The following is a 24552-nucleotide window of genomic DNA, read 5'->3' as shown; positions in this document are numbered from 1 at the left end:
AATACCCATCAACGCCTCCGGAACTCTCTGAACATCCTCTGAAACTTCCTGAAATACCTCCGATAACTCTCTGAAACCTTCTCAGACCCTCTGTAACGCACACCCTTAAAAATCCCCGAAACGTCCTTGAAGCCCCCTGTATCGCCTCTAGAACATGTCTTTATCGGTGTGAAGAATTAGCAATAAGTTAAAATTCACAAATACAAAGAAATTTAAAAAAAAATGTCTTTATCGAACAGGCGGGCTTTATAGCGATCGATATTACCGGATTCATCTCTCTTGACCTTGAATGTCCACTTGCAGTCGACTATTGTGTTTCCTTTTGCTTCCGGAAGAAACTCCCATGTTTTGTTTTTCCGCAGCGATTCTAGCTCGATTGCGATGGCCGCCTCCCAGTGCATTCAATCTTTTCGCTGGCGTAACCCATCGATAGCCCTAGTTCTCCACGAATGATTCGGCATTCATCGCAAACGAACGCAATGCAACGAATGGTCATGGTCCTCGGGGTTTCCTACAGAACATTCAGCAACAGTAGCACTCCCGTCCGCTTCGCCTCGTGATAACTTCTGTTGATCAATTGACACGTTCTGGTTGCGGAGGGAGTGCGGTTCCAGCATCGTCATCTTCGTCAGGTGACAGACAGTCTTCCCGTACATCTGGTACTGCCTCGTCATGCGGAACATCGTCCGCTACCGGGACGAATTTGGAGGATTCCTGCCTGGACGAATGCCACTGTTCTATAGTAGAGTTGAGTCTATGACAAAAGGTCGAAAGACATAAGGTCGAAGGACAAAAGGTCGAAGGACAAAAGGTCGAATGGACAAAAGGTCGAATGGACAAAAGGTCGAATGGACAAAAGGTCGAATGGACAAAAGGTCGAATGGACAAAAGGTCGAATGGACAAAAGGTCGAATGGACAAAAGGTCTAATGGGACAAAAGGTCGAATGGACAAAAGGACGAATGTACAAAAGGTCGAATGGACAAAAGGTCTAAAAGGGTAAAGAGGTTAAATAGACTAAAGACAAATTGGAAGACATGAAAAAGTGATCAGCATTCGACAGAAAAACGACGATTAAAAAATAGAACGAGTGATAGCAACATTATTCAACAACTTTAAAACAATCATTATTGGAGAATAGGAAAGTGTCTTCTAAAACTTGCAATAGCTTATATGCAGCAATTTTTACCGCATTGCAATTCGAAATAGATGCCCATAAATGATGAAAAGTAATGTTATTCATTAAGGTTAAATATGGAAAATAATATTCCTTGCATGGCATGTCACGCAGAAATTGTGCCCATTTACGCTCATCTTTCACTGAACTTCTCAGTTTCATTTACCTTACAAAAGAGAAAGAGAAAAAAAAACGCACAATAAAATGTACATAATTTCTCTCACGCAGAGTTTTTGTGCGAGTGATTAGAGTGCAGCGTGAGAGCAATGAGAGCCCGCAGATCATAATCCCAGTGCGCAATTTCTGCGCGCACGCAGAAAAAACAGAACTCAGTGCACACGCAGTGTGTTTAAAGGGGTCAGTGTTGTTTGAGCATTTGATGAACCGAAAGCATGCCAGTAAGTCCAAAACCTGCTAAGGGGTATCAAATCCTGTGATATCAGAGACAAGCAGACGTCTTAAGCTGGTCAAGGACTTACAGTTGATGAATATTTTGGTTCCAAATTCCACCAACAGGTGGTGCTAGTGAGCTAACAAATTTTGTTTTTCATATATATCAGGAAAACTTGCAAAAAATTGCAACTAGCGCCACCTAGCTGCAGAAACTCGAACCAAACGACAATTATCCTGAAAGCCCTTGATCTACCAAACAATTTTGCCGAAGACACCATCTTTTTAAAGAATCAGAATGCTGAGATATGTGACATGTAAAACTTGTACGCTATTTAGCGCCGCCTAGCGGTGGAATCACAATTCACACGGCCCATATTCTGAAAGCCCTTGACCCGCTGAACAACTTTGCCGAAGAAACCAACTCTCTAAGTAATCAGGTTCCTGAGATATATGGGATGGAAATTTTGTCAGTGTTGCATCTGCTTGTCTAAGATATCACATAAATCACAGACAAGTAGATGTGATACTAGCGAAATTTCAATCTCATATATCTCTTGATCCTGATTACTTCGAGAGTTGGTGTCTTCGGCAAAGTTGTTTGGCTGGTCAAGGGCTAACCGATAATAAGACTTAAGATTCAAAATTCTACCACTAGGTGGCGCTAGAGAGCAAACAAATTTTAAATTTCGCATATCTCAGCATCCTCATTTTGTAGAAAGATGGTGTCTTCGGCAATATGGTTTGGTAGATCAAGGGCTTTCAGAATAATTACCGTTTGCTTCAAGTTTCAACAGCTACGCGGCGCTAGTTGCATTTTTTGGCAAATTTTCCTGATATTTATGAAAAACAAATTTTTTTAGCTCACTAGCACCGCCTAGCGGTGGAATTTTGAATCTTAAATCTTATTATCGGTTAGTCCTTGACCAGCCAAACAACTTTGCCGAAGACACCAACTTTCTAAGTGATCAGGATCATGAGATATATGAGATTGAAATTTCGTTAGTGTCACATCTATTTGTCTGTGATTTATGTGATATCTTAGCATGCCATCTCTGTCCTTGAAAGAACAGCCTATAGGTTGAAGAAGGATGAATCATAGATCGGAATATTCTCATTCGAAATTCCAATCATTAATGCCATTAAATAAAGTCAAGCAGTCTATAAATTAGAAAAGGACAAATCTCTGGGTATTATAGGGGTGATCCATGAAGTACGTCACGATTATAGGGGGAGGGTGGTTTGCAAAAGTGTAACAAGCAATATAGTTAGTATAGGACAGGGAGAGGGGGATCGAAAATTCTCAATTTTTGGCGTAACGCCTGTATGAGCAAACAAAATGTTTTTTTTTACTTATACAGTATAATTATTTGGATCTACCTATCAATCCAAGAGGGGATGATCACTAAGCACAAGTAGTTAATGAATGTTTCTGCAGTACAATTAGAAAGAACAGATATTGAAAAGAAGAAGGCAAAATTTCTGATTGAAAAATAAGTCCCTAAGGAGTCAATAATTATTTCACTAACAAAAGTTAAAAGAACAGCCTATAAATTTAAGAAGGAAAAATTCCTGAACAAAAAACCAAACTAAATTGCCATTAAATAAATACTACATTAACAGAACTTTAAAGAACAGCCTACAAACAAAAGAAGGAAAAATTTCCTATGGAAATGTTAGTGACTGAAATGCATATGATTTCTATAACAGCACTACAATGTTTCTTTCAATGAGCGGCAACAAAGACTTCTCAAAAATGTTTGTCTTATAAGCGAGAAATACCAGCTGGTAAATTGGTCTACTAAAATTCGACCTTTTGTCCCATTCGACCTTTTGTCCCATTCGACCTTTTGTCCCATTCGACCTTTTGTCCCATTCGACCTTTTGTCCCTTCGACCTTTTGTCCATTCGACCTTTTGTCCATTCGACCTTTTGTCCTTCGACCTTCTGTCCCAAAGCCGTAGAGTTCACCTTATTCTCTCTGACATCCCATTTTGCTGGGGCTGTACGGGGCGGTTGCTTCCACGCTGATGCCTGGAGACAAAACTAACGGAAGTAATCCCCGGTGTACTCTCCGCCATTGTCGCACCGCAGTCGGGCCACTCGATTACCAAAGAATGAGGTCACTAAAGGACAGTATTCTTCAAACTTCGATTGCACCTCTTCCTTGGACTCCAGAAGATAGACGACCATGAATAAGGTAAAAGCTGTTTACTATTCCATTGAATGCTTCCAGTTGGCGCCAGCAGTGAAAATTGCATGCAAGAACTTTTATAGCATCAAGTTTCCAGCGCTGACAGCCCGGCGGCGACACCATCACTTGTATTCAATGCATCGTCTGTGCGTCTGTGCTACTCTCGGTTATCAACTTTCTCAAATTCTCACCTCAAGCTCACGGAAGCATGGTAGTCAAGAACTGTCAAATCGTATGGCAAAATCGCGAAAAACATTAATTCGACACTGATTTTTCATAAGGGCCAATGTCACAACTAGCTCCAATGGAGAAAATTGGAATTGAATATTTGCAGGTGGTTTTTCAAATTTAGCTTTCTCGAAAAAACTAAAACTAACATGTACGTATTTTTTATAGTTGTTTCAAGTTTCCAACAATACAGTAATGAGTAGCGAAATTTAAAAATCTGTTTTATTTTTACGGTAGAAAATAAAATATGCAATGCGCCCATTGATTATATTGTTTATGATTAAGCCCTTCAGAAACTCGCCGTAATGTTTTTTGACAAGCTGATTTCGCCCAAATAATTTCGCCGTTCTTTTGTTTTCCGCCCAAATGTTTACATCTTATTTTGATTCATTTTGTTTGAATCGCCCTTTTACCGTGCAGTATTTCTGTGACTAAGGGTGCTATTACACTCTTTGCCCAGACGCCAAATATTTGACCACTTTTGACAGATAAATTTTGGCAGGTTGTTTGGCTCTGTTTGTCCCTATTCGTTTTTCGAGAGTGACAAATATTTTTGTTTGCCAGGTACACCTTGGTCAAAATTTAACTGTCAAAAGTGGTCAAATATTTGGCATTGGTCAAAGAGTGTCATACTAGCTTAAAACACATTACGAAGCAAGTTCCCTGCTGATGGAACGTCTCTCGGTTGACTACGGCAAGAAGTCCAAGCTCGAATTCGCATCTACCCTGCTCCTCAGGTTTCGACGGCCGTCGTTGAGCCATACAACTCGATTCTGACGACCCACACCACCCTGGAACATTCCGACTGCGCTTTCATGGTCGACAACGAAGCCATCCGGAGCTATGGAAAGATTGGACAGTACATCTTTTTGGCGCAAGGAACAGCTTACGGAGTTAATGAAAAACTCCCCCGGGACCACGAATGTTGGCTGCACACATCACCTCCAAAACGGATGCCAAAAAAGTTGCGGATACGATTCAGGAGAACGGCATCGACTGTGACTGACTGCTTTCGGTAGATGTCCGCCAGGAGGAGCGACCAGATTGGGTTTTGAAACGGACGGAAGACGTGTGTGGAGCTGAGACGGATCGAAGGATCGGCAGGATGAATGTTTTGCATAGGGAAGTCCGTGAATAGCTGGAAGTGAGGGAAACTCAACGATTGAAAATCAGGAGGCTTGGCGACTCCAGAAGAAAACGTTAAAAGTTAGCAGAATCTAGCAAAGAACCTCAATGGAACTCAGACCATTTAGAAGGAGTTTTTCAGATAGTAACTGTTACTTGTTGAACAATTGGATTACCGGAGGGTATATACATTAAATGTACCCTCAACAAATTTTGTTGACAAATTAAAAGGAAACCACAAAACTGAAAACCCCGTAGTTTCTATTTTATTCTTTTTTAATATTCTTGGTTTTAAAAATATTAAAAATACTATTTAAAAGAAATTCACTACTATTTATTGCGGTTTATTACAAATTCTTTCTTTCATCTTTGCGTAAAGTCCCAAAGGACTTGATCTAATAGTAAACAAGGTTGAGACGCAGGCTATAGTCATTCGGGACGTGCTGATCTAATAGAACACTAATCTGAGGCCAATGACCATTTTTGCTTATGAGGAATTCCACGGAGTCATGTCAGTCGATCCTGAGCGACCATTTCAAAAATATCTGAAACTTTGCACAGTTTTTCAATTTCATATAAATCGCCATTTTTTGATATTAAACCTTCATATTCACTCACGACTAACTTTTCAAAAGGGTGTATGCGAAAATAGTTCTAAAATATTCTAAAAGCTGTACAGCAAAAACGGATTGTTCGATTGTTATAAATTTTTCAGCAAAGTTAGATAACTAAATGATGATTCCTTAGAAAATATACACTGTAAAAAATTTCTTTTTCTACTTTGAAAAAATATGATATTTGTCACAAAAACTCAAATATCTCAAAACCCTATCTTTTTACCAACTTCAATTTTTTAGGGGAAATGGCCCATTATATCAGCTATCTACCATAAAATTTTGGTGATGGTAAACTGATAAACAAAAAAGTTATGACATTTCAAACATTTCACAATTTTTACATTTAGTAACAAAAAAAAATTTTTTTCTGTGTAAATTATTTCGAGAATTATATTTTGATGCTGATTTTATTGTAAAGGCTACCGCCTGAATTAAACAAGTTGTTTTCATGATACTTTAGTTTGATTATTCGTAATTACTATAGTATCTATTTGAAACTTAGACGCGATCCAGTGTTGTGATCAAAAATATTGAGATTGTCATACTTTTTATTGTACGTGACTGGTGAAAAAATCCCTTGATAGTGTTGAAAAGCTGTTGATTATAAGAAAAATGGAATTGAATTTATTTTTAAGACAAAAGCTGTATAATAAAAGTTTTTTTTATACGCGTATACGTCTAGTTTATCCGCAAAAAAAATCCCTCTTACACACTTATTTCTGAATTGCCTGTTCGGTACTTTTTTGACGAGATTATAACAGCAGTACGATCTCGGTAGTTTCGGTAATCGATTTTACTGAGGCTCAGTAAAACAACTGTCAAAATCGTATGGAAAAGGTAAACAATGCATTTTTGCTGAACGAGTTCGGTGCTCAGCAGTTTTAATCTCGTCAAAAAATTACCGAACTCGGTACACGGCGTGTGTATGGGAAAGGTTTATAACAAAAAATTGGGCATCGCCAAATTTTTCGCTACTCAAAAATAGAGACTTCCAGCTTTCATTTGCACGGTCCCTCAAAAAAAATCCACCGAGGGATCTCGAACAACTTTTTCAGAATACTGTTTTTCCCCATACAAAATGAACGGTTCCAAATTAATCCCTATTTCTACTTAACAAACATACCCAATTTTTGTATGAAAAAGTTCCCCCGATGGAATATTTCGATGTTGGGCTTGAATGAAAGCTAGTAGCAGCGGCGTCATGGTCGCAATTTTTTCCGCAGTCAAGTTCGCAGATTGTGAACAATCCTCGGTACTCACTTTACGTAATTTATGTTGAGTCCCTTGCTGTCAGAGCTGTCAGATCAGTGTAACACGCTAAATAAAATTTACACAAAAGGCAATTTACACGGAAAAAAATACACGGTTATGAATATTTATTGGGTACCGGACTGGTCACCGAAAATTTGATCGTTTTCTTTGGTACATCGAGGTCTTGAAATTAGTCTATGCTAGTAGCGTCAACTTTCACGTAACGTAAAAATTAGCGATGCCTATTTTTTTGTAATAAATTTCTTATACCAGACACACCGTGCGGTAATCAAAATTAAGTGTGTAGAGAACAGACTTTATGATCGGAAGAATGCGAGTAACTTCAACAACAACAAATGCATAAGAGGTACATACCACAGACAAACAGACGAAACGCCTAGAACAATTTTAGTGAAAATTCATCGCCCAGTTCACACTATCACCACCTGGTGGAAATGTTTCACGAAACACTGCGTTGTGCAATATCGTCATCAGAAGGCGCTAGTGTGAAACGTCAAACGCAAAGAAAAACGATGGGCGCTCTTCTTGTTATGAAAGCCACAACCAAGATTCAAAATGATCGTTGAAGGCGTGGTCAATGAAAATTTCGCCAGTGTTACGTTTGTTTGTCTGTATACATACCTGACAATGCTCACGAAAAAAACAAAAAAATACTACCGCTATGAATATTAAAAATTGTATAGTATTTTTTTTCTTCAGCCACCAACACCAAACAAGTAAGTTAAAATTAATAAGTGATTTTGTTTATTATAATCTAACGAACAAGATGAACAGTCGCTTTCTCAAAGGTCTTCAACTCAACGCTCTCTTGTAGACCGTTTGATGAAAAAAAATGTTCAAAAGAGTCACGAAATCTCACCGAAAGCACCATAGATAAACTGAAAGAGACTGGTTATGCCCAAATGTCCACATTGTGTACAAAATTACGCATTTGCACGTCCTGCCGTCTAGAATTTGACAAACGAGCCATCTGTATATCATCGGTAAAGCAGGGCGCAGGAAGTTCGAAAACGACAACAACTGAGAAATTGCCATCAGCGACATCTGTTTAAACAATTTAATTACGCCCCTTTTCAAAAATGCCCTGTAATATTCTTCAACATCTATACCCATTTCAATATTTTTAACGTTGCAAAACACGCTTTCAACATTCATCTTGAAGAAGAGGGAAAACACTTGTCCTCAAATGTAACAGCAAATTAATGAATAAACGACTAATGCGCGGAGGGCGTGATAAAATCGGAACATTACGGTACATAGTATATTATATTATATGTATATATAATATATAATAAAAACAACTTGTTTTACTCACGCAAGGCCATTAACAATAAAATCAGCATCAAACTTCAATTTCCGGCCGAAATAATTTACACTAAGAAAAATTATTACTAAATGTGAAAATTGTGAAATGTTTGAATTGTCATAACTTTTTTGTTTATTTTCATGGTAGATTGCTAATACAATGGACCGTTTTCTCTAAAAAATTACGTTGGTAAAAAGATAGGGTTTTGAGATATTTGAGTTTTTGTGACAAAAATGATATTTTTAATGTTAAAAAAGATTTTTTTCACAGTGTATATTTTCTTAGGAATCGCCATTTAGTTATCTAACTTTGCTGAACAATAAAATCAGCATCAAATCGCGATTCCCGGCCGAAATAATTTACACAGAAAAATTTTTTTTACTAAATGTAAAAATTGTGAAATTTTTGAAATGTTATAACTTTTTTGTTTATTAGTTTACCATCACCAAATTTTTATGGTAGATTGCTAATACAATGGACCGTTTTCCCTAAAAAATTCAAGTTGGTAAAAAGATAGGGTTTTGAGATATTTGAGTTTTTGTGACAAAAATGATGTTTTTCAATGATAAAATAGATTTTTTTTCACAGTGTATATTTTCTTAGAAATCACCATTTAGCTATCTAACTTTGCTGAAAAATTCATAGCAATCGAACAATCCGTTTTTGCTGTGCATATTTTTGAATATTTTTGAACCATTTTCACATACACCCTTTTGAAAAGTTAGTCGTGGCTCTAAATAAAAATTTGATATCGAAAAATGGCGATTTAGATGGAACTGAAAAACTGTGCAAAGTTTCAGTTCAATAGAAAATCATGAATTAAAAATTTTCCTTAATTTTGATGCTGTTGCTTGGAATCGCTCTTATGATTATTTTGCATTCGTATATCGTGTGGCAGGCACGAGCATACTCTACCCAAGGAAGTCAAGGAAATTGCCTTCTGAAAACGCCTTCTTGAGCGATTCAGACAAGGAATTTCCCTATCAAGATAGGCTGAAAAATTCCTTCTGAACTGCAAACAGCCCTTAAAACATTATCCAACAATAATTAAAAGTTGAATTTACCTGGACAAGAGCCCCAAGCCTAATAGTAGTGTCCTAGATTGTAGTCAGGCTCGTGTTCATGGCGATGGCACAAATTTCCCAAATGAAGGAGAACGTGCCTCTGTAGCCGACCTTCTGATACCTGATACCGTGGTTGTAGTTAGTTACTATGCGACTATATTGGGATCTTTTCCGACTTTTATTCAACTCAAATTGTACATACAGGATCATGCTTGATTTATACACTCTTTGTATGCATGTTTTACGGTTTGAACTGCAGGGTTACTTGGATATTAGTATGCAGCGACCTACGTAATAAGGTACACCGGGCAAGCTGAAACGAGTGGTGTAGGAAAATAATGGGTTAATATGATGCTATCAATTCATAAGCAATTGGAATGGCATTACACAGTTTTTGAATCAAATTTCAATAACCTTTTGGTGAAGGATAGATTTTTAAATTGTAACGAAATTTTGTTCAGTTTCTCGTTTTTCCTGTCCCACCCATTTCAACTTACCCCAGTGTACCTTACGTAAAGTCTGCCGCTTGAATTAAGAGGAAATTCAGTTTATCATAATATGAATTGCACTTTTCATACGTATTGATAACGCGAACAAAAGATAAAACAAGTAATGTATAAGTGGTGATATTGTAAAATAAAAAAAAATGATTCAATGAAACGATAACAACTTTTATTTCGCTTATACACTTATTACCCGGCCTATCTCTATTGACTATCCCTGCGTCAGCTCTTCCGCCATGAGATCTTGGTCCAGATCGGCCTCAAAGTGGTCCTCAACTTCGATTTTTGAGCGCCGCCCACGCTTTTTCGGTACTAGCTGCTTCAGAAGCGTCTCATAGAAAGCCTTATTGGAGACAAATTCCATCAACTTTCGCAGATCTTCCAATTTTTCCTGAGGAATGGGGATCGGCTCATCACTTATTGCCGACGGCAAAACGATAGGTATGTTGAGATCTCGGTTCATGGTGAACTGCCGATATTCTTCGTCGCGCAAATCGTACTTAAAATACACAGTCCCCAAATCACCGGTTGTGTATTTGAATGCAGCGATTTCTTTGAATCTTACAATTTCACCTTCTGTATCCGTTTTTGACCGTTTGTAATATGAATCCAGGCCTTTCAGCGCTAAGAAGCTTCTTTGTTCCAATTCAATAACTTTGAATGGCACTTTTCTGCTTATGGCCGAAATAAAAACCGCCCAATCGCGAGGGGTTTCTATGTTCATAGAACACCTTTTCTTGGCAATTTCTATTGCGCCGTGCACAGAGTCCACCTGCATGTGGCTGTGACCGGATACCATGAACTTATGTTCAATGGTTAGTGTGCGTCCAGCGCGAGCACAGCTTTCGATAAAGTATAGAAAGAGCATACAGATTATAACATTATGGTTTTGGCCGGCACAGCGGTCTGAATAGTACACCATAGTTTCCATTCTCTCATCTAAGTCTTGCAGATCCTTTAATAGACATGACCCTATTTCCTGCGACCCTCTTCTTGCTTTCGATTCATCCCAGAGGAAGCACTGCACAGAGTTTGCTGAAAGATGACTGGCAAATATGGTCAGGTTGTACGGATACAACTGGCGTTTGTAGAACGCGATACCAGTGCTTAAATACGGAGTTGGTAGACATTTTTGTAGGTCGAATGTCGCCGTCCTATACCGAATATCCGATTTTGCTTTCAGCACGTCACGTTTTTTTTGGAGGTATGGCTCGTCGGCCTCAGCGTGGTGCCTTTCTCGCGCTTTTTTTTTCAATACTTGGCCTCTCATCTTCTGTTGCCAGTTTGAGACTGATAGCAAACTTGTCACATTTACAACACGTGTCAACCTTCAATTTCCTAAAAGAAATGTTCAACTTTTTGAACATCTTACGATAAGTATTGTACTGCACAGGCTGCTTATTGTCTTCCAGGCATTTTATTTTATATAGCTCATGCATACGACTTATGGATAAGTCAGAGCTCAAATAGAGCTTATCTGACCTTTCACGAGCATAGTGCGAGGTGTATGCAGGAAATGAGCGTATATGCTGCTCGATATAAATCAAATCGCTTTCATGCAGTGCTTTTTGTGACCTATTGTTGGACCTCAGATCGTCTGCAGTGATACCCAATCCAACAACCTTTTTATCAGCCAGCACGCGAATCTTTTAATCCTTAACATCCAATGTGTGGCTGAACATTTCTTTGCAAACATGAATACGGCCGTTGACAGCGGGAAGAAAGTAAGATCTGGTGAACACTCTCCGTGAATGACCTAGGCCCTGCAATAAAAAAACGCATTAAGGCTTGTTCATACCACAGACAAACAGACGTAACACTCTGATAATTCCCATCGTACTTCGATTTAACGATCTTTTTCAAAATTTGATAGTTGGCCAACTACCCACCTGTAGCGCTCACATCGTTTTTGTTCGAGTTGGACGTTTGCTCACTACCGCCGCCCAGTTGATGGTCGGCCAAACTTAGTCATGATTTGAATCAAAAAATGTTCGAAGTGTTACGTCTGTTTGTCTGTGTTCATACGCTACGTAGATTCCAAGGGGGGAGAGGTGGGGGGGTCCGTTCAAAGTCGTGGGAAGGAAAGGGTTAAATTTCTTTTAAAGTCCCAATCATATTTTTACCTTAGGCCGAGCAGTGGTCCGGATTGAAAAGTGATTGCTTATGAACTGGTTCTGACCGGATGTCGTCAACTTCAAAAGGTTTTTCAACAGTTTTTGTCGTATTTCTTCGCTGTATTTTTCGTAACATTTATACTTGCTGAACTGCACGGAGGCTTAACGCTCCGAGCAGGGATGACAACACCGTCAGCTCGCGTGTACTGCAAACCGCGCATTCGCGAGTTTCGAATAGCAATTCGAAGATTTTTTTTCTTTGGCGGAGAGTTTGTATTCAGCTCTTCAAATCCGAGGTCACCGTTGTTTAACTCGACATCAGCAGGAGAATGTGTTGGTGACGATTCTGTGGAATGGTAATATGAATTAATTATATTTGACATTGAAAAACAGACTGTCTGTGATTGAAGAATCGGTTGTATAGATCCCTGAAAATATAAGTGCGATTTCAATATATAAAATGGGGTCTTGCACGGTACATTCCCTTATTAATTTGAAGTTCTAATCGTGAAGTGATGAAAAAGAAATTATTCCGCACTGTTTACATGTTAATATCAGGATTTTTAGTCACATGTCTTAGAATGTCATTATGTGTGAACTGTGCTTATACTTTCCTGAATGAAAATATTGTGGATTTGCCAGCTATTTGTATTCCACCGGTTACTTAAGTAGCCGTTACAAAGTAGCCGTTTTCATATTAAACTCAACTTAATTGTTAAAAAATGAATGTTATTGAGTAGCTAGTGGCAACGAGGAATTGAACGCATTCAATAACAATGTTTATAAAACGGCTACTTTGGAGGCCATACTGAAGCGACCGGTAGAATACAAGTAGCCGATAAACCCACAATAAACAACAAAAATGTAGACTGAACATTACTTCCATAATTGATAAGCACATAACATTACATACCTTGGTGTTCCTTTTCGCCTTCATCGTCGTCATTGATGAGTGTTTGATTAGCATATTTTTCAAAATATTCGTCAACTATGAACTCATTCAATAAAGTAAGATCACCAATTTGAATCTCATGAGCGTTATCGTCCAAGTCTTCATGCTCTGAATCGGAATCATCATTCCTCTCACTGTTCTCATCACAATTCTGTCGTGCATTATTTGCAAATTCCTCTGAATCGGAATCATCATTCCTCTTACTGTTCTCATCGCAGTTCTGTCGTGCATTATTTGCAAATTCCTGATTCGAACTAATCTGCAATTGAGAACAAATGGCTATCTGCTCATTCGCCAACTCAGTAGGTTTAGGGAACAGCTGTTCGCTCGTTTCGAAAATTGTGGCATCAGTTGTACACTTTTGTTGCATAACCGGTTCAGCTGCTATTATGTCGAACGGCTTAGCGTGATCGTTTGTTAGTTTCGTTATCGATGTGTTTAGTCGGGTAGGAGTAGTCGGAACACCAATTTCGGTTTGTTCCTCGACGTGGGCTTCATTTGTAGACATGTTTTCATCATCTGGTAGAATCAAGCTATATTTAGCCACCAGCTGTCTACCATGTGCTGGTGGGTCGCATAACGTTTTCTCCACTAAAACTGGCGGTTCTGCATCAATGATCGTATCGGCAGCAAGTTTGCTTGAAGCATGCGAGACAGAATCGATACATGCTGAACGGTGGTTCAAATGTAGAACTGCTTTGAAAACATCCGGCTCTCCGTTTCGCACCAGTGATCCTATTCCATCTGATCCAACATGTTCCAATATCTCCGGAAGACTTGGCTTAGTGATTCCTGCTGGTTGGCACCGCAGGTCTAGGCCGATCAAATCCTGCGACATGTTTGCTTTTTGCTTGGCCATCTCCTTGGCCAATTCTTGCCTTGGGTGACGACTTGAGCGAGATAAGTCGATAATAGCTTCCTGTCCATCTGTTCCATTGCTATGACGAGCGGAATCATACGATGTACTGTGAATCTCTCTATGAATGCTGAATTCACCGTGCTGCTTGTGCCGTGGATTTACGCCAATGTTTTCTCGTGACCAAATAGGATTGAAGAGGTTTCGTGAAACATTCCGGTAGAGTTTGCCAATCCGCAATTTTCTCGATGATTCATCGTACGCGTACGAGAAATTAGGATCCTGAGATAGAATATGAACAATTTATTTTATTATAATAATTGGGGATGCTCTCAGAAATAAAAAAAAATACCTGAACTGTATCGACTGTCGTATTCGAGGTGTTGTATGCATAGTACATCCTAGAAGTACGCGGACTGTCCATTTTATGTCTCTGTCTGTCATCTTTTAACAACCCAAGGTTGCTGGAGTTCCTCGACTGTGAAAATGGGTCTACAAATCGACGCAATGGTGATCGATCCTGGTGTTTTCTCATTTGTGACCATGATAGATTGCTAACATCTGAATTGATGGACATCTGAAAATCAAAGTTATACGTATTATACTATAATCATCATTATACAAGATTTAATATTTTTGCCAGAACTATGCGGCACGCCAATGACGATTCCTGTTTTTTTTGTCTATACGATTCCTGGCAGAATTTTTCTACAGTGCTATTTAAACAGTAAATTTCTTACAACTGCGTAATTCCTGAGAAATTTCTTCTGAACTGCCCATAACCGTATAACAGTAACATTGTACGAAAGTAGGCATTGGAGAAAATGGATGCCAAAGGTAGCAACTTTCGCTAGAATAGAAAATGACCGGAATTTCCAGGGGAACGACACTAGTTTTGTCAAGCCAAAAAACCTAAAAAAAACTGAAAAAAGCCCAAAAAATCGCTTAAACCCGCAACAGTTTTCCCCCGGGAATTTCAAAAAATTTCCAATAAATAATTGACAATGAAATCGTCTATAGCATTTCTTGTGTGCTGGATCAATAGCAGGAACATTATTTAGACCTATTATATGTCATCAATCAACGCTTTGAACTCTTGTTCTCAGTGTGACTGTTATACATTTGGTAATGAGATAAAATGACTTGGCATTTATTTTATAAATTCTAGAACAAACTTTAAAAATTTCATTCAGGTAATCGAAAGTAGGGTCTGGGACCATTTGGGCAGGAGGACCTATTTTGGGCACTTGCTGCTACATATAACTCAGTCAATTTCAAACCAATCGACATGCATTTTTGAACACGGCTAGATACTCGTATATCACCTTATTCCGAAAACCAAATAAATTGGTTCAAAAATGACTAAGATACAGCAGCAAGTGTCCAAAATAGGTCCCCCTGCCCAAATGGTCTCAGACCCTACTTGTAATTTGGTGATCATCCTTGGTATTGGGTGAATGCCAGCAGAAAAATACAAATATTACAAATATGCAGTTATGGGCAGTGCAATTGGGAGAAAAAAGGATTTTCACGTTTCAAAAGTTTCAGTTCTCATCTACGCTAACAATGTCTAAGAATTTTGCTAACAATATCGCTAGAATTACCTGAGATGCGTCAATTGCGTCATCCGACCTATCTAGCAAAGGCAACTCCAAACCTCTCATTTTCTTGACTACCGTCCTGTGGCTATCAATTTCCTGAGCCGACCTGTAATGTTGATCATATCTGCTTTCGAATCTTTGCGAATTACTGCGTGAAGTTGCACAGACACACTGATGGGAAGAATTTGCTCGTTCCCGGTGAAGCCCATTCTCAGAAGATAGCTGCAAAAAATATATATATGCTGGTTTAATGTTTGATCTAAAAATGAAATCGCTTCAATTTACTTGTAATAAATCGATTGCAGGAAATCGTCCGTTAAGCAACGACGAATTATTCGAAGCCTGTAACTTGTATGACCGGATGATTCGCCTATCTGCTTCAGATTTCAATCCGCGGTGTAGATCATTGCCGTTGATATCTTTTAATGGGTTCCTGGATAACAGTTGAGCTCTTCGTTCTTGATGTCTTCCTACCACTGATGACAAATCGGATAGCTGTAAAAAGCGCAAAATTTTTTTTTTAAAGAAAACAAATTATTACATTAGTAGAAACAAAAATCACAGACAAACAGACGTAACACTCTGATAATTCCCATCGTACTTCGATTTAACGATCTTTTTCAAAATTTGATAGTTGGTCAACTACCCACCTGTGGCGCTCACATCGTTTTTGTTCGAGTTTGACGTTCGCTCACTACCGCCACCTAGTTGATGGTCGGCCAAACTTAGTCATTTTAGCATTGGGCGAATATGTTTCCGTGACAATGATTTGAACCGAAAAATGTCCGAAGTGTTACGTCTGTTTGTCTGTGCTAAAATGTTTAACCCTTTGAGACCCTATTTTTTTAATGTATTAACCCTAGCCCAGCACTTGGCCCAGCAGGGTAAACTGGCACAACTAGCCAATGAGGCATTCCGTATGAAGCTTAAGATCTTAGGACTGAGCGAAGTTCGTTGATCAAACTTTTAAGAATACAGATTGGCGTTGGGTCAAATTCTGCTATAGTCTAGTGAACACGCTCATTGTTACCGTGGAGTTGGTTCCCTGCTCGCTGCTCACGCCCACGCTGCGCTTATGAAGTGGGAACCTATTTTTTGACAACATGATTTCAAGTACACCCATATAAAATTTTGGTGAAATGATAGTTTTTGAATGTGACAACATATTACATTCATTTTTGTTAAGGTACCCCGGGGCAAGTGAGACCTAAAAAAATGCTAGTTTGGTTTTGTGAAGCCAAAAAATTCTAAACATAAATCATTTTATAATTCCAATGGTTCTAAAAGACATATTTGGTATATTTCTTCCTAATAACGGGCATTAAAACTGTTTCAAAAATTTTAAATTCTGTATATTATGCATATAATGAAAAGTGGAGCAGATCTTCATTTACACCGTATCCCGGGGCAAGTGGGACCTATTCGGATTTCTCGTACTAATGGCTTAATATAGCTGCTGCATAGATGTAAGGTAGCATAAATTATAAATATCTTATGCGAATAACTATGTTTAGAGATTTATGTTGGAAAAGTTTTGTGGTATCGTGCATAAATTACGTAACACATATAATAACGAATCAATGAGAAAAAAAAATGATTTAACTCTAGCAGCTCGTGTAAAACACATTGATTTTATTTATACAAAAAGCGTCCTAAGGTTAAATGGCGAAAGATTTCTAAACTTACTTTTCATAGTACGTAGTTGATGAGTCTCGCCAAAAGATTTTTCAACATTTACTGATGTTATGTTTTCCCTTACATAATTTTAAGATCATTAAATAAAGATTTTCAAATCGTGAACTCCGAATAAGTCGTTTTCCAATTTTTTCATACTTTATGGCCGGTTCTTTAACATTCAGAAAAACTCATTATGCATCGAAAAACAAAAAATAATTGAATTTGCTTGTTCAAAAATATGAAAAAAAAGATAACTTCGAAAAAATATATCTTCTATCAAAGACTTTACCATTTCAAACAACAGCTTCATCATCAAAATAGAAGTAATTAAGTATAATTCAACGATTGATTACTTATTTCGCCGATTTTTACTTCACTTTTTTGTGAATTTCGACTTTGGCTGAAGAAAGCGAGATCAAACTATGAAATTGTGTTTGTTTACTCTCATAGGTCTCACTTGCCCCCAGATGCTGAAATGCACTGGGGCAAGTGAGAGCAGTTAACAAAAGGTAATAAATGAGAATAAATTACAGCTTTTTCGCTTAAAATAATTTGCAAGCACTCCAAATATTATCCTGAAACCGAAAAAGTTTTACTTTATTTGTTATTCTATTTATAAAAGACGAATGTAGTAGAGTACGTTAAACTCACTTAGTGAATTGAAAATTACATATGAACAACAATTACATGTATGGTCTCTTTATGGTGAGAACAATAACAATTTTTAAATTCAAAGTATCCGTTGGAGTGATACCTATGTTTTCTATGAAGAATGTTTCTATTCTATTCTATTCTATTCTAGTGCTTGCACAGCCAGTATTGAAAAGCATCCTGGAAATATCAAAATTTCTTCCGATATTTTCTTGTCAGCATTAATATTTGTAGCATATCATAGATGTGCTATGATATGATACAAATATTAAAATGGCCAGGCCCACTGTGCAGACTAATGGGTTGGAAGATAATTCAAAAACATAAGTCAATCAGGTTATCCACTTATGAATGACATGATTGACAAACCTTTTTGAATTGAATTAAGGAAGAAACGGGGACAACCGTACCAACCGTTTCGTTTAAGGGTAATGGTGTTTGAACGTAAAATCGTTGGGAGTGGTGCTGCTAAGAAGGTTGCACACTCCGTTTTAGTTGGCGTCTCTTCTCCTGGGATGGGGCACAGGCATTTCTCCTTGTGCCCTGGCTTAAAAGCCTAGGCTTAAGCGCCATTACTCGCTCTCTGAAACGAAAAAAAGGATGATCCCTTACCCGAATAAAAAAAAAAATAAAATTAAGCCCACATAGTAAGCACAACAAAAAACGCGAAATTGTTACAAATATGTCATTCTATCAAAAAAATTGGAAGAATAATCTCCGAAAATGATATTATGTCCTACAAATGCTGAAACGAAGTCTTCATTCTGCGTTATGTGAATAAGCTCTCCACGGAATTGTATGTCAAAAAATAAAGTAGGCAGTCCGATGTTTGTCGGGAATACTAATTAAAAATGGTTTGATCTCACCAATTTGAATCCATTCCACGTAGTTAACTAGGCAACTCAACAATACTTAACACTCCGCAGGCCGCCCACAGGAATTTTCTTAAGGCAGTATCATCCATAAACTACTGGTCCACGTAATTCTTCAGTGCTGTAACATACACCACAAACTATTCTTCCATACCTTCTATTTCATACATTTTCACCAGGTTTCAAACAGAAAAAAACGCGTTATCTCCCGGATTTAAAACGAGCGCGTCAGTAACTTCACACTTGATGATCACACACAAGTCATGAATTATTTTCCACAAATCGATACCGATTCTTCTCTGCTGGGAAATATTGTTCTTGAAAACCATCGTCACAGGACAGATTTTTTCTGATATTTGCCGGAAGGCATAGCGCCACCAGCAATTTAACTTTTCATCCGAAAACAGGGAGAAATTCTGGAACACTATGCCCTGGGGAAGGAGATAGCTCTTTGTTGATGCACCTTCCGGATGAGATACTTCTTAAGTTTTTCTTCTCAGCCACACACTAAGCAAATCTTCTCCAAATTCTTCTAGCACCGTTGATCACTGTTGAATGCTTGGCACTTAGCAAAGCAATATTTTTCTCAAATAAACTTCGAGGTTGGCTACCAATAACTTCACTTTGCAGCTGTTGACTTCTTCGGACCAGCATAAAACACCATCACTTATCACTATAATGTAGGTATAGGTTTCCAAAGAACTAGTTGAATGCCTGTTTGAGCCGTAGCCAATTATTTTTAACGTTCCTTCACTTCCTTCACCAGCAGTTTCCAGTGGAACGACCACGACACTAACACGACGGAACACGGCGGAGCTCGACGACGACGACGGCGGCAGTAGGGATTTGGAATGTTACTTTCCGTAGCTCATTTTCTCCAAAATACGACCGAATGACTGCCTGTTTGCGATCACAACAGGAAGTTATACTTATATCTCACTAAAATACAAAATCACCAGCCGAATTGAAAGAAAAATCACGAGAAAAAATCTGACAGGAAAAAAATTGCGACCAGATGCTGGCAGAGCACACTACGATCTCTCTATGTTTTCTATGAAGAATGTTTGCCTCAAAACTAACAAATAAAAAATATTATAGCTGTAGGTCTCACTTGCCCCGGATTCTCACTTGCCCCGGGGTACCTTACAATAGATCAATAGCTTTTGATAATTATTGTGTGATAGACAAAAAATGAATGGTGAATGGCGACCTCACGGTACAAACACTCTTCAATAATTACAATAACCAAACCCTGTACAGAATAGAATAGGAAAGTTAAAAAAAGCATACTTTAACTGATCAACAAATCAAATAACGTTGTTTTTATACAAGTTGTAGGGTGGTTACAAACAACGTAAACCCATTTTACAACAATCAAACACTTCTTTCTAAAAGCATGTTTGACAAATAGTTTTGGATCCGTATGTCAACCCACCGTTGCAAGTTTGATCATAGTTGGAAATTACCTTTGAAACGTTTCCTGCAGTATACGATTCATTTCGCCAATATGATTCACTCAAACGTCGCGATAACTTCACTTCTTTTCTCTGCTGCTCTACTTCTCGCGTTGGTCTACAACTCAGGTCGATGGCCGTGGTGTCTCGAATCAAATTGTTACTTGAATATGCATGGGTAATTGAAAGCGGAGGGCCCTTGCTATCACTGCGTCGAGCAACAGACGATAATGAATCATTATTTTTATCAAGAACGACGGGTACCTGCGGAAAAACAATCATGAAAGAATTATCAATAATTTAGAAAGATATTTTGTACAAATTACCTGGGATAAGTCGATTGCAGCACACCGTCCGTTGAGCAGCGATGAGTTATTCGAAATCTGCGAGATATCCGGCCTGATTATCTGTTTGCCTACTTCAGAGTTTATTCCACGGTGTAAGCGGTCACTGTTGTCTCTCAACGAGTTGCAAAAGGACTTTGCTTTTAGGTCTTGGTGTTGTCCTACTGCCAATGACAAATAATCTTTGACGGACACCTGCAATGAAAATTACATTGTTCGTTTCTCCGTGGGGTTTCAAGTTCGTTGCGTAATTAAATGTAGTGTTCGTTCGATTTTGACAAATTTTATGTAAAAATCAAACGAGCAACGTAGTCAATCTTACCTGAGATTTGTCGTTTGCAGAATATGATTGATTTTTGAGCTTTTCTTCGCCTTTTCGGTGCTCTCCATCTCGGACTGATGTACGATGTAGATGTAGGTCTCTGATCGAGTTGTTACTCTTTCCATACCTGTATCGTTCATTATTCGTAACCGCATCAACGGATACATGCAACGACGAATCACGGCGCCGTCCCGATACTGAAAATGATCTGTTTTCGCCGGATACCTGTACCAATAATTCAAAACGTTTATATAACCATAACCATACATATGAAAATGAACATTAATAAAACAATGATATTAGATAATCACCAAAATCAAGAACAACAATTTTGTGCTCAATCATAAATTATATATTCAATAAATCTAAATGATTAATCGAACACATTGATTGATTGATTTATCTTTATTTGAGAGACTTTCAGCCCTAATCGAATACAATATATAGGGCCCATATAGTCACAGCTGAAAAGACGTGAGTATTCAGCATGACCATGCTGAGAGTGACGTGTTCGATTCCCGGTCAGTCCAGGGACATTTTCGTAATGGAAATATTATTGACTTCCTTGGGCATAGAGTGGCAGGTAACTGCTTTCTCTGCCAATCTGCATTTTGCCTGAAGTTAATGGGCCGTCCGATAATCTAACCCGTCATTCTCAGCATTTTCTTGCTGAATACTCGCGCGTTTATTGTTTCGACTATTTGGGCCCCTTATCACACTTACTAAGCGTACTAAAAATAATGGGATAGTTCGGTTTGGGGTAAAATCTGCAATAGCTACTGCGAGTGCTTAAATACTAAGTTGAAGAAAGTAAGGTCAAGTTCCAGTAGGAACGAACAACCAGAGAGAAGTTTTTCAAATAAAGTACTTTTATATTACCTGTGATTTGCGTATTGTGCCAAGCGATCTGTCCAGCAATGGCAGCCTTCTAGAGCTTCGCTCTATTTCCATTTTGTGACGGTTTGAATCTGCAGTCTGTAGCTCATTTCTTTGCTTTTCTATTTTAACGGAAAACGGATATCTGGGTAGCAGTGGGTCAGCAGAATGATTGAACTCTCGTAAATGCCTGTTTCGGAGAGGAGGGTTGACGAATCCACGATATGCATCGATTTCAGGTAGCGTTTGGATAGGCATAGATTTGCTAAGAGACAATCTGGTTCGCAACGGGGGATCGATGAAGGAATTTGAGTTCGATGGGTGCAAACGACTATGCTTATTGGATTTACTCGCATCGTTCGACTTCCGTTTTGGTGTCGACGTTTCAACGTTGCGGAAAGAGAGCTCAGTTTCGTTTTCATTGCTGGTCGTCACTACCTCCTCGTAGCATCCTACAGACGGCGTTGCTTGCACTGACCCTGCGAAAAAATCCGGATCTGGTCCAGGAAGCATTGCGGCACCATCTGTGTGATAAGCATTAACCATTAATAATTTTAGTTTTTGATCTTAAAACAGTAACAAACTTGTTTACTCTCCAGTAACGTGGGTAGATCAGAAGCGACAGCAGTCTTCCACATAAGAGATTCATTTTATTTTTGGAGCCATCCATTATGAACTTTACGTAAAACGCGTAAAACTTAATAAAACTCGCGATTTGCAAAAATACATTTGGGCCAAGCTGTAAACAGCGCTGAAAAAATGTCGTGATAAACAGGCGAAACTGATTGTTTTGAACGCAAAGAGGCTAGGTAATCAGGCGAAAATGAAGATTGGTTTTCTAATTAGACTCAGTATACAGGCGAAAACGATTTTCTCTTTGATAGATGGCGAATATTCTGAAGGGCGCAAAAAAGTACTGCTTTCAATAAGGGCGTGTTGAAAAATGATGGAAATTGTTCAAAAGACCGAATATTACTCATTTTTTTCAATGTTTGATGAGTTGCACAACTAAATACATGCAGTTGGATATAAAAATACTAATTATACATTTTCAAAACAATTGAATTCAGTTGAAATTATTGAAAAAACCATTACTGGCCATAGTGCAGAAAAAATGTCGGTTTCGCCTTTATACCGCCGAAGAATAATAAAGGCGTATATAACAAATTGAAAATTATACAAAAAATATACGTTACGCCTTTTTGTTTTCTTTCAATTTCAAATGAAAAAAAAAAGTTTTTTTTTACATTTTTACCGTTTTTTAAAGTATTTTTAGCGCTGAATTGAATACCAGCGAAAACTTGATTTGTTTATATTTGCGACTTAGGCCCTTATGAAAAATCAGTGTCGAATTGTTAGAAAACGGAATAGTTTTGTGAAAAGTTAGTGAATAGAAGTCAAGAATGGTTTGAAAAGGAAACGTTTTGTGTTTACTTCATGTTCCGGAACAGTTTCTTCATCGAGAAAATTTGATTTTACTACTACACAAAAAAGAACCATCTGTGATATTTTTAGCTTGGAATGTCGATCTACTGTCCTCCGCGTAAGCGTACCGCATTACCCCGAATGGATTATTTCTAGCGGCCAAGGCACACGACTCCCTACAAACATCATCGAACGGTTTGCTTCCCTTGGAAGAGACACACTTTACAGATGCATATAGGCCAATCTAAGATCCTCACCATTCCGTTGTTTCCATCTTTCCCGCTTCAACGGAGTTTTCATATTAGCCAGTCCTAGGTGGCCAAATCGCCGGTGACACAAATCGTAGACGATATCTTTTGTTGCCATAACTCCACTGGAAGTTTCGTCGATGCCTCACCAGATGTCGTATCTTGAACAGAGCTGCCAAATATCAGTCATGTCAGTTGACTACTGATTTTGCACCATCGTCACTATCACTGTAGGCCGATCAATATCAAAACGATAGTGACCGGCAACGACTTGATACTGACCCACACTCCAGAGCACTATCATAGCAACTGAACTGATATTTTTGCGATTTTAGCCAAAACTCAAAATGTTTTATGATCATCATACAAAACTTTTTATTCTATACCACATATTTAAATTTCATCACTTTAAGTGTTTATTTTGATTTTTAAACGAATTTTAAAGATGGTCTATCAGGGATATCTACCCGCCATCGCAATCAGTCCAGTTGTGATCTGCCGTTCTATGCATAATTGTCCCATGTTATATGGGATTCCCATATAACATGGGACAATCGGGCGTAGAACGGCAGTGATGGGAAAAGAAAGTGACGGTGACTCAACAGAGCCCACGCTGACTTGGATCGCAGTCAGCCTATCAAAATCGGCAGTTTGCCTACCATTGATAGTGACAGAGAGCAACTCTGATCTTGAAAATCGATGTCAGCACGGGATGTAGTAGACACTGCTCAAAAACCACCGAGGAACGGATGATTTTACGAGGAGTGCCAGAGAGTAACGGACGAGAAAAATGTTGCCAGAAGTCGTATACACCTAAACCTCATTTTACGTCCACTATTGGCTTAGCCAAATAAAATTCTACAGCCAAAATAATAATTAAAATAAACATTTTTATATTTTTGTACACTTCTCCTAATCACGGAGATGTTTTAAAAAATATAAAAATGTTGAGTTTGCTCATTTTCTTGGCGGCAGAATTTTTTTCATGCATGGACGTAAAAAAAGGACAAGGTGTATTTATATATTTAATGTGCGAATTATAGAGGAATAACACTTCTCAATTCAGCGTTCAATATTGTGTCCGGAATTCTGTTCAACAGGCTGATGTCGTTTAAGGAGTCCTTTGTTAACGAATATCAGACCGGTTTCCGTGAGAGCTCATCAACGATGAATCAAATGTTTACTTTGTGGCATATTCTCGATAAATTTCGAGAGTAGACCTATCATCTGTTTATTGCTTTCAAGGAGGCGTAAGATTCTGTGAATAAAAACAAGTTAGGATCCA

At 38.3% G+C, this 24552-nt stretch overlaps 1 protein-coding gene across 1 annotated transcript; it reads right to left on the bottom strand.

Annotated features, from left to right (window-relative positions):
* Nucleotides 1-11897: 11897 nt before the first annotated feature.
* On the bottom strand, nucleotides 11898-22107 carry LOC134285786 (uncharacterized). Its single transcript, XM_062847339.1, has 9 exons — nucleotides 21598-22107; nucleotides 20719-20943; nucleotides 20379-20591; nucleotides 20065-20316; nucleotides 15684-15893; nucleotides 15402-15620; nucleotides 14150-14374; nucleotides 12903-14079; nucleotides 11898-12335 (listed from the first exon to the last, which is right to left on the bottom strand). Exons 1-9 carry the CDS (start codon nucleotides 22105-22107, stop codon nucleotides 12082-12084), a joined length of 3285 nt encoding a protein of 1094 aa, XP_062703323.1. The 3' UTR covers nucleotides 11898-12081.
* Nucleotides 22108-24552: the final 2445 nt, after the last annotated feature.

This window comes from Aedes albopictus, chromosome 1 (assembly GCF_035046485.1).
Source record: "Aedes albopictus strain Foshan chromosome 1, AalbF5, whole genome shotgun sequence".
Classification (NCBI taxonomy): domain Eukaryota; kingdom Metazoa; phylum Arthropoda; class Insecta; order Diptera; family Culicidae; genus Aedes; species Aedes albopictus.
This window is presented reverse-complemented; position numbering and strand designations above follow the sequence as displayed.

Coding starts and splice junctions, on each gene's coding strand:
- LOC134285786 (XM_062847339.1), bottom strand. CDS start 22,107: ATGCTTCCTGGACCAGATCCGGATTTTTTCGCAGGGTCAGTGCAAGCA. Junction 20,944..21,597: donor GCACAATACGCAAATCACAG/GTAATATAAAAG, acceptor TTATTGGTACAG/GTATCCGGCGAAAACAGATC. Junction 14,080..14,149: donor CGACAGTCGATACAGTTCAG/GTATTTTTTTTT, acceptor ATTCTATCTCAG/GATCCTAATTTCTCGTACGC.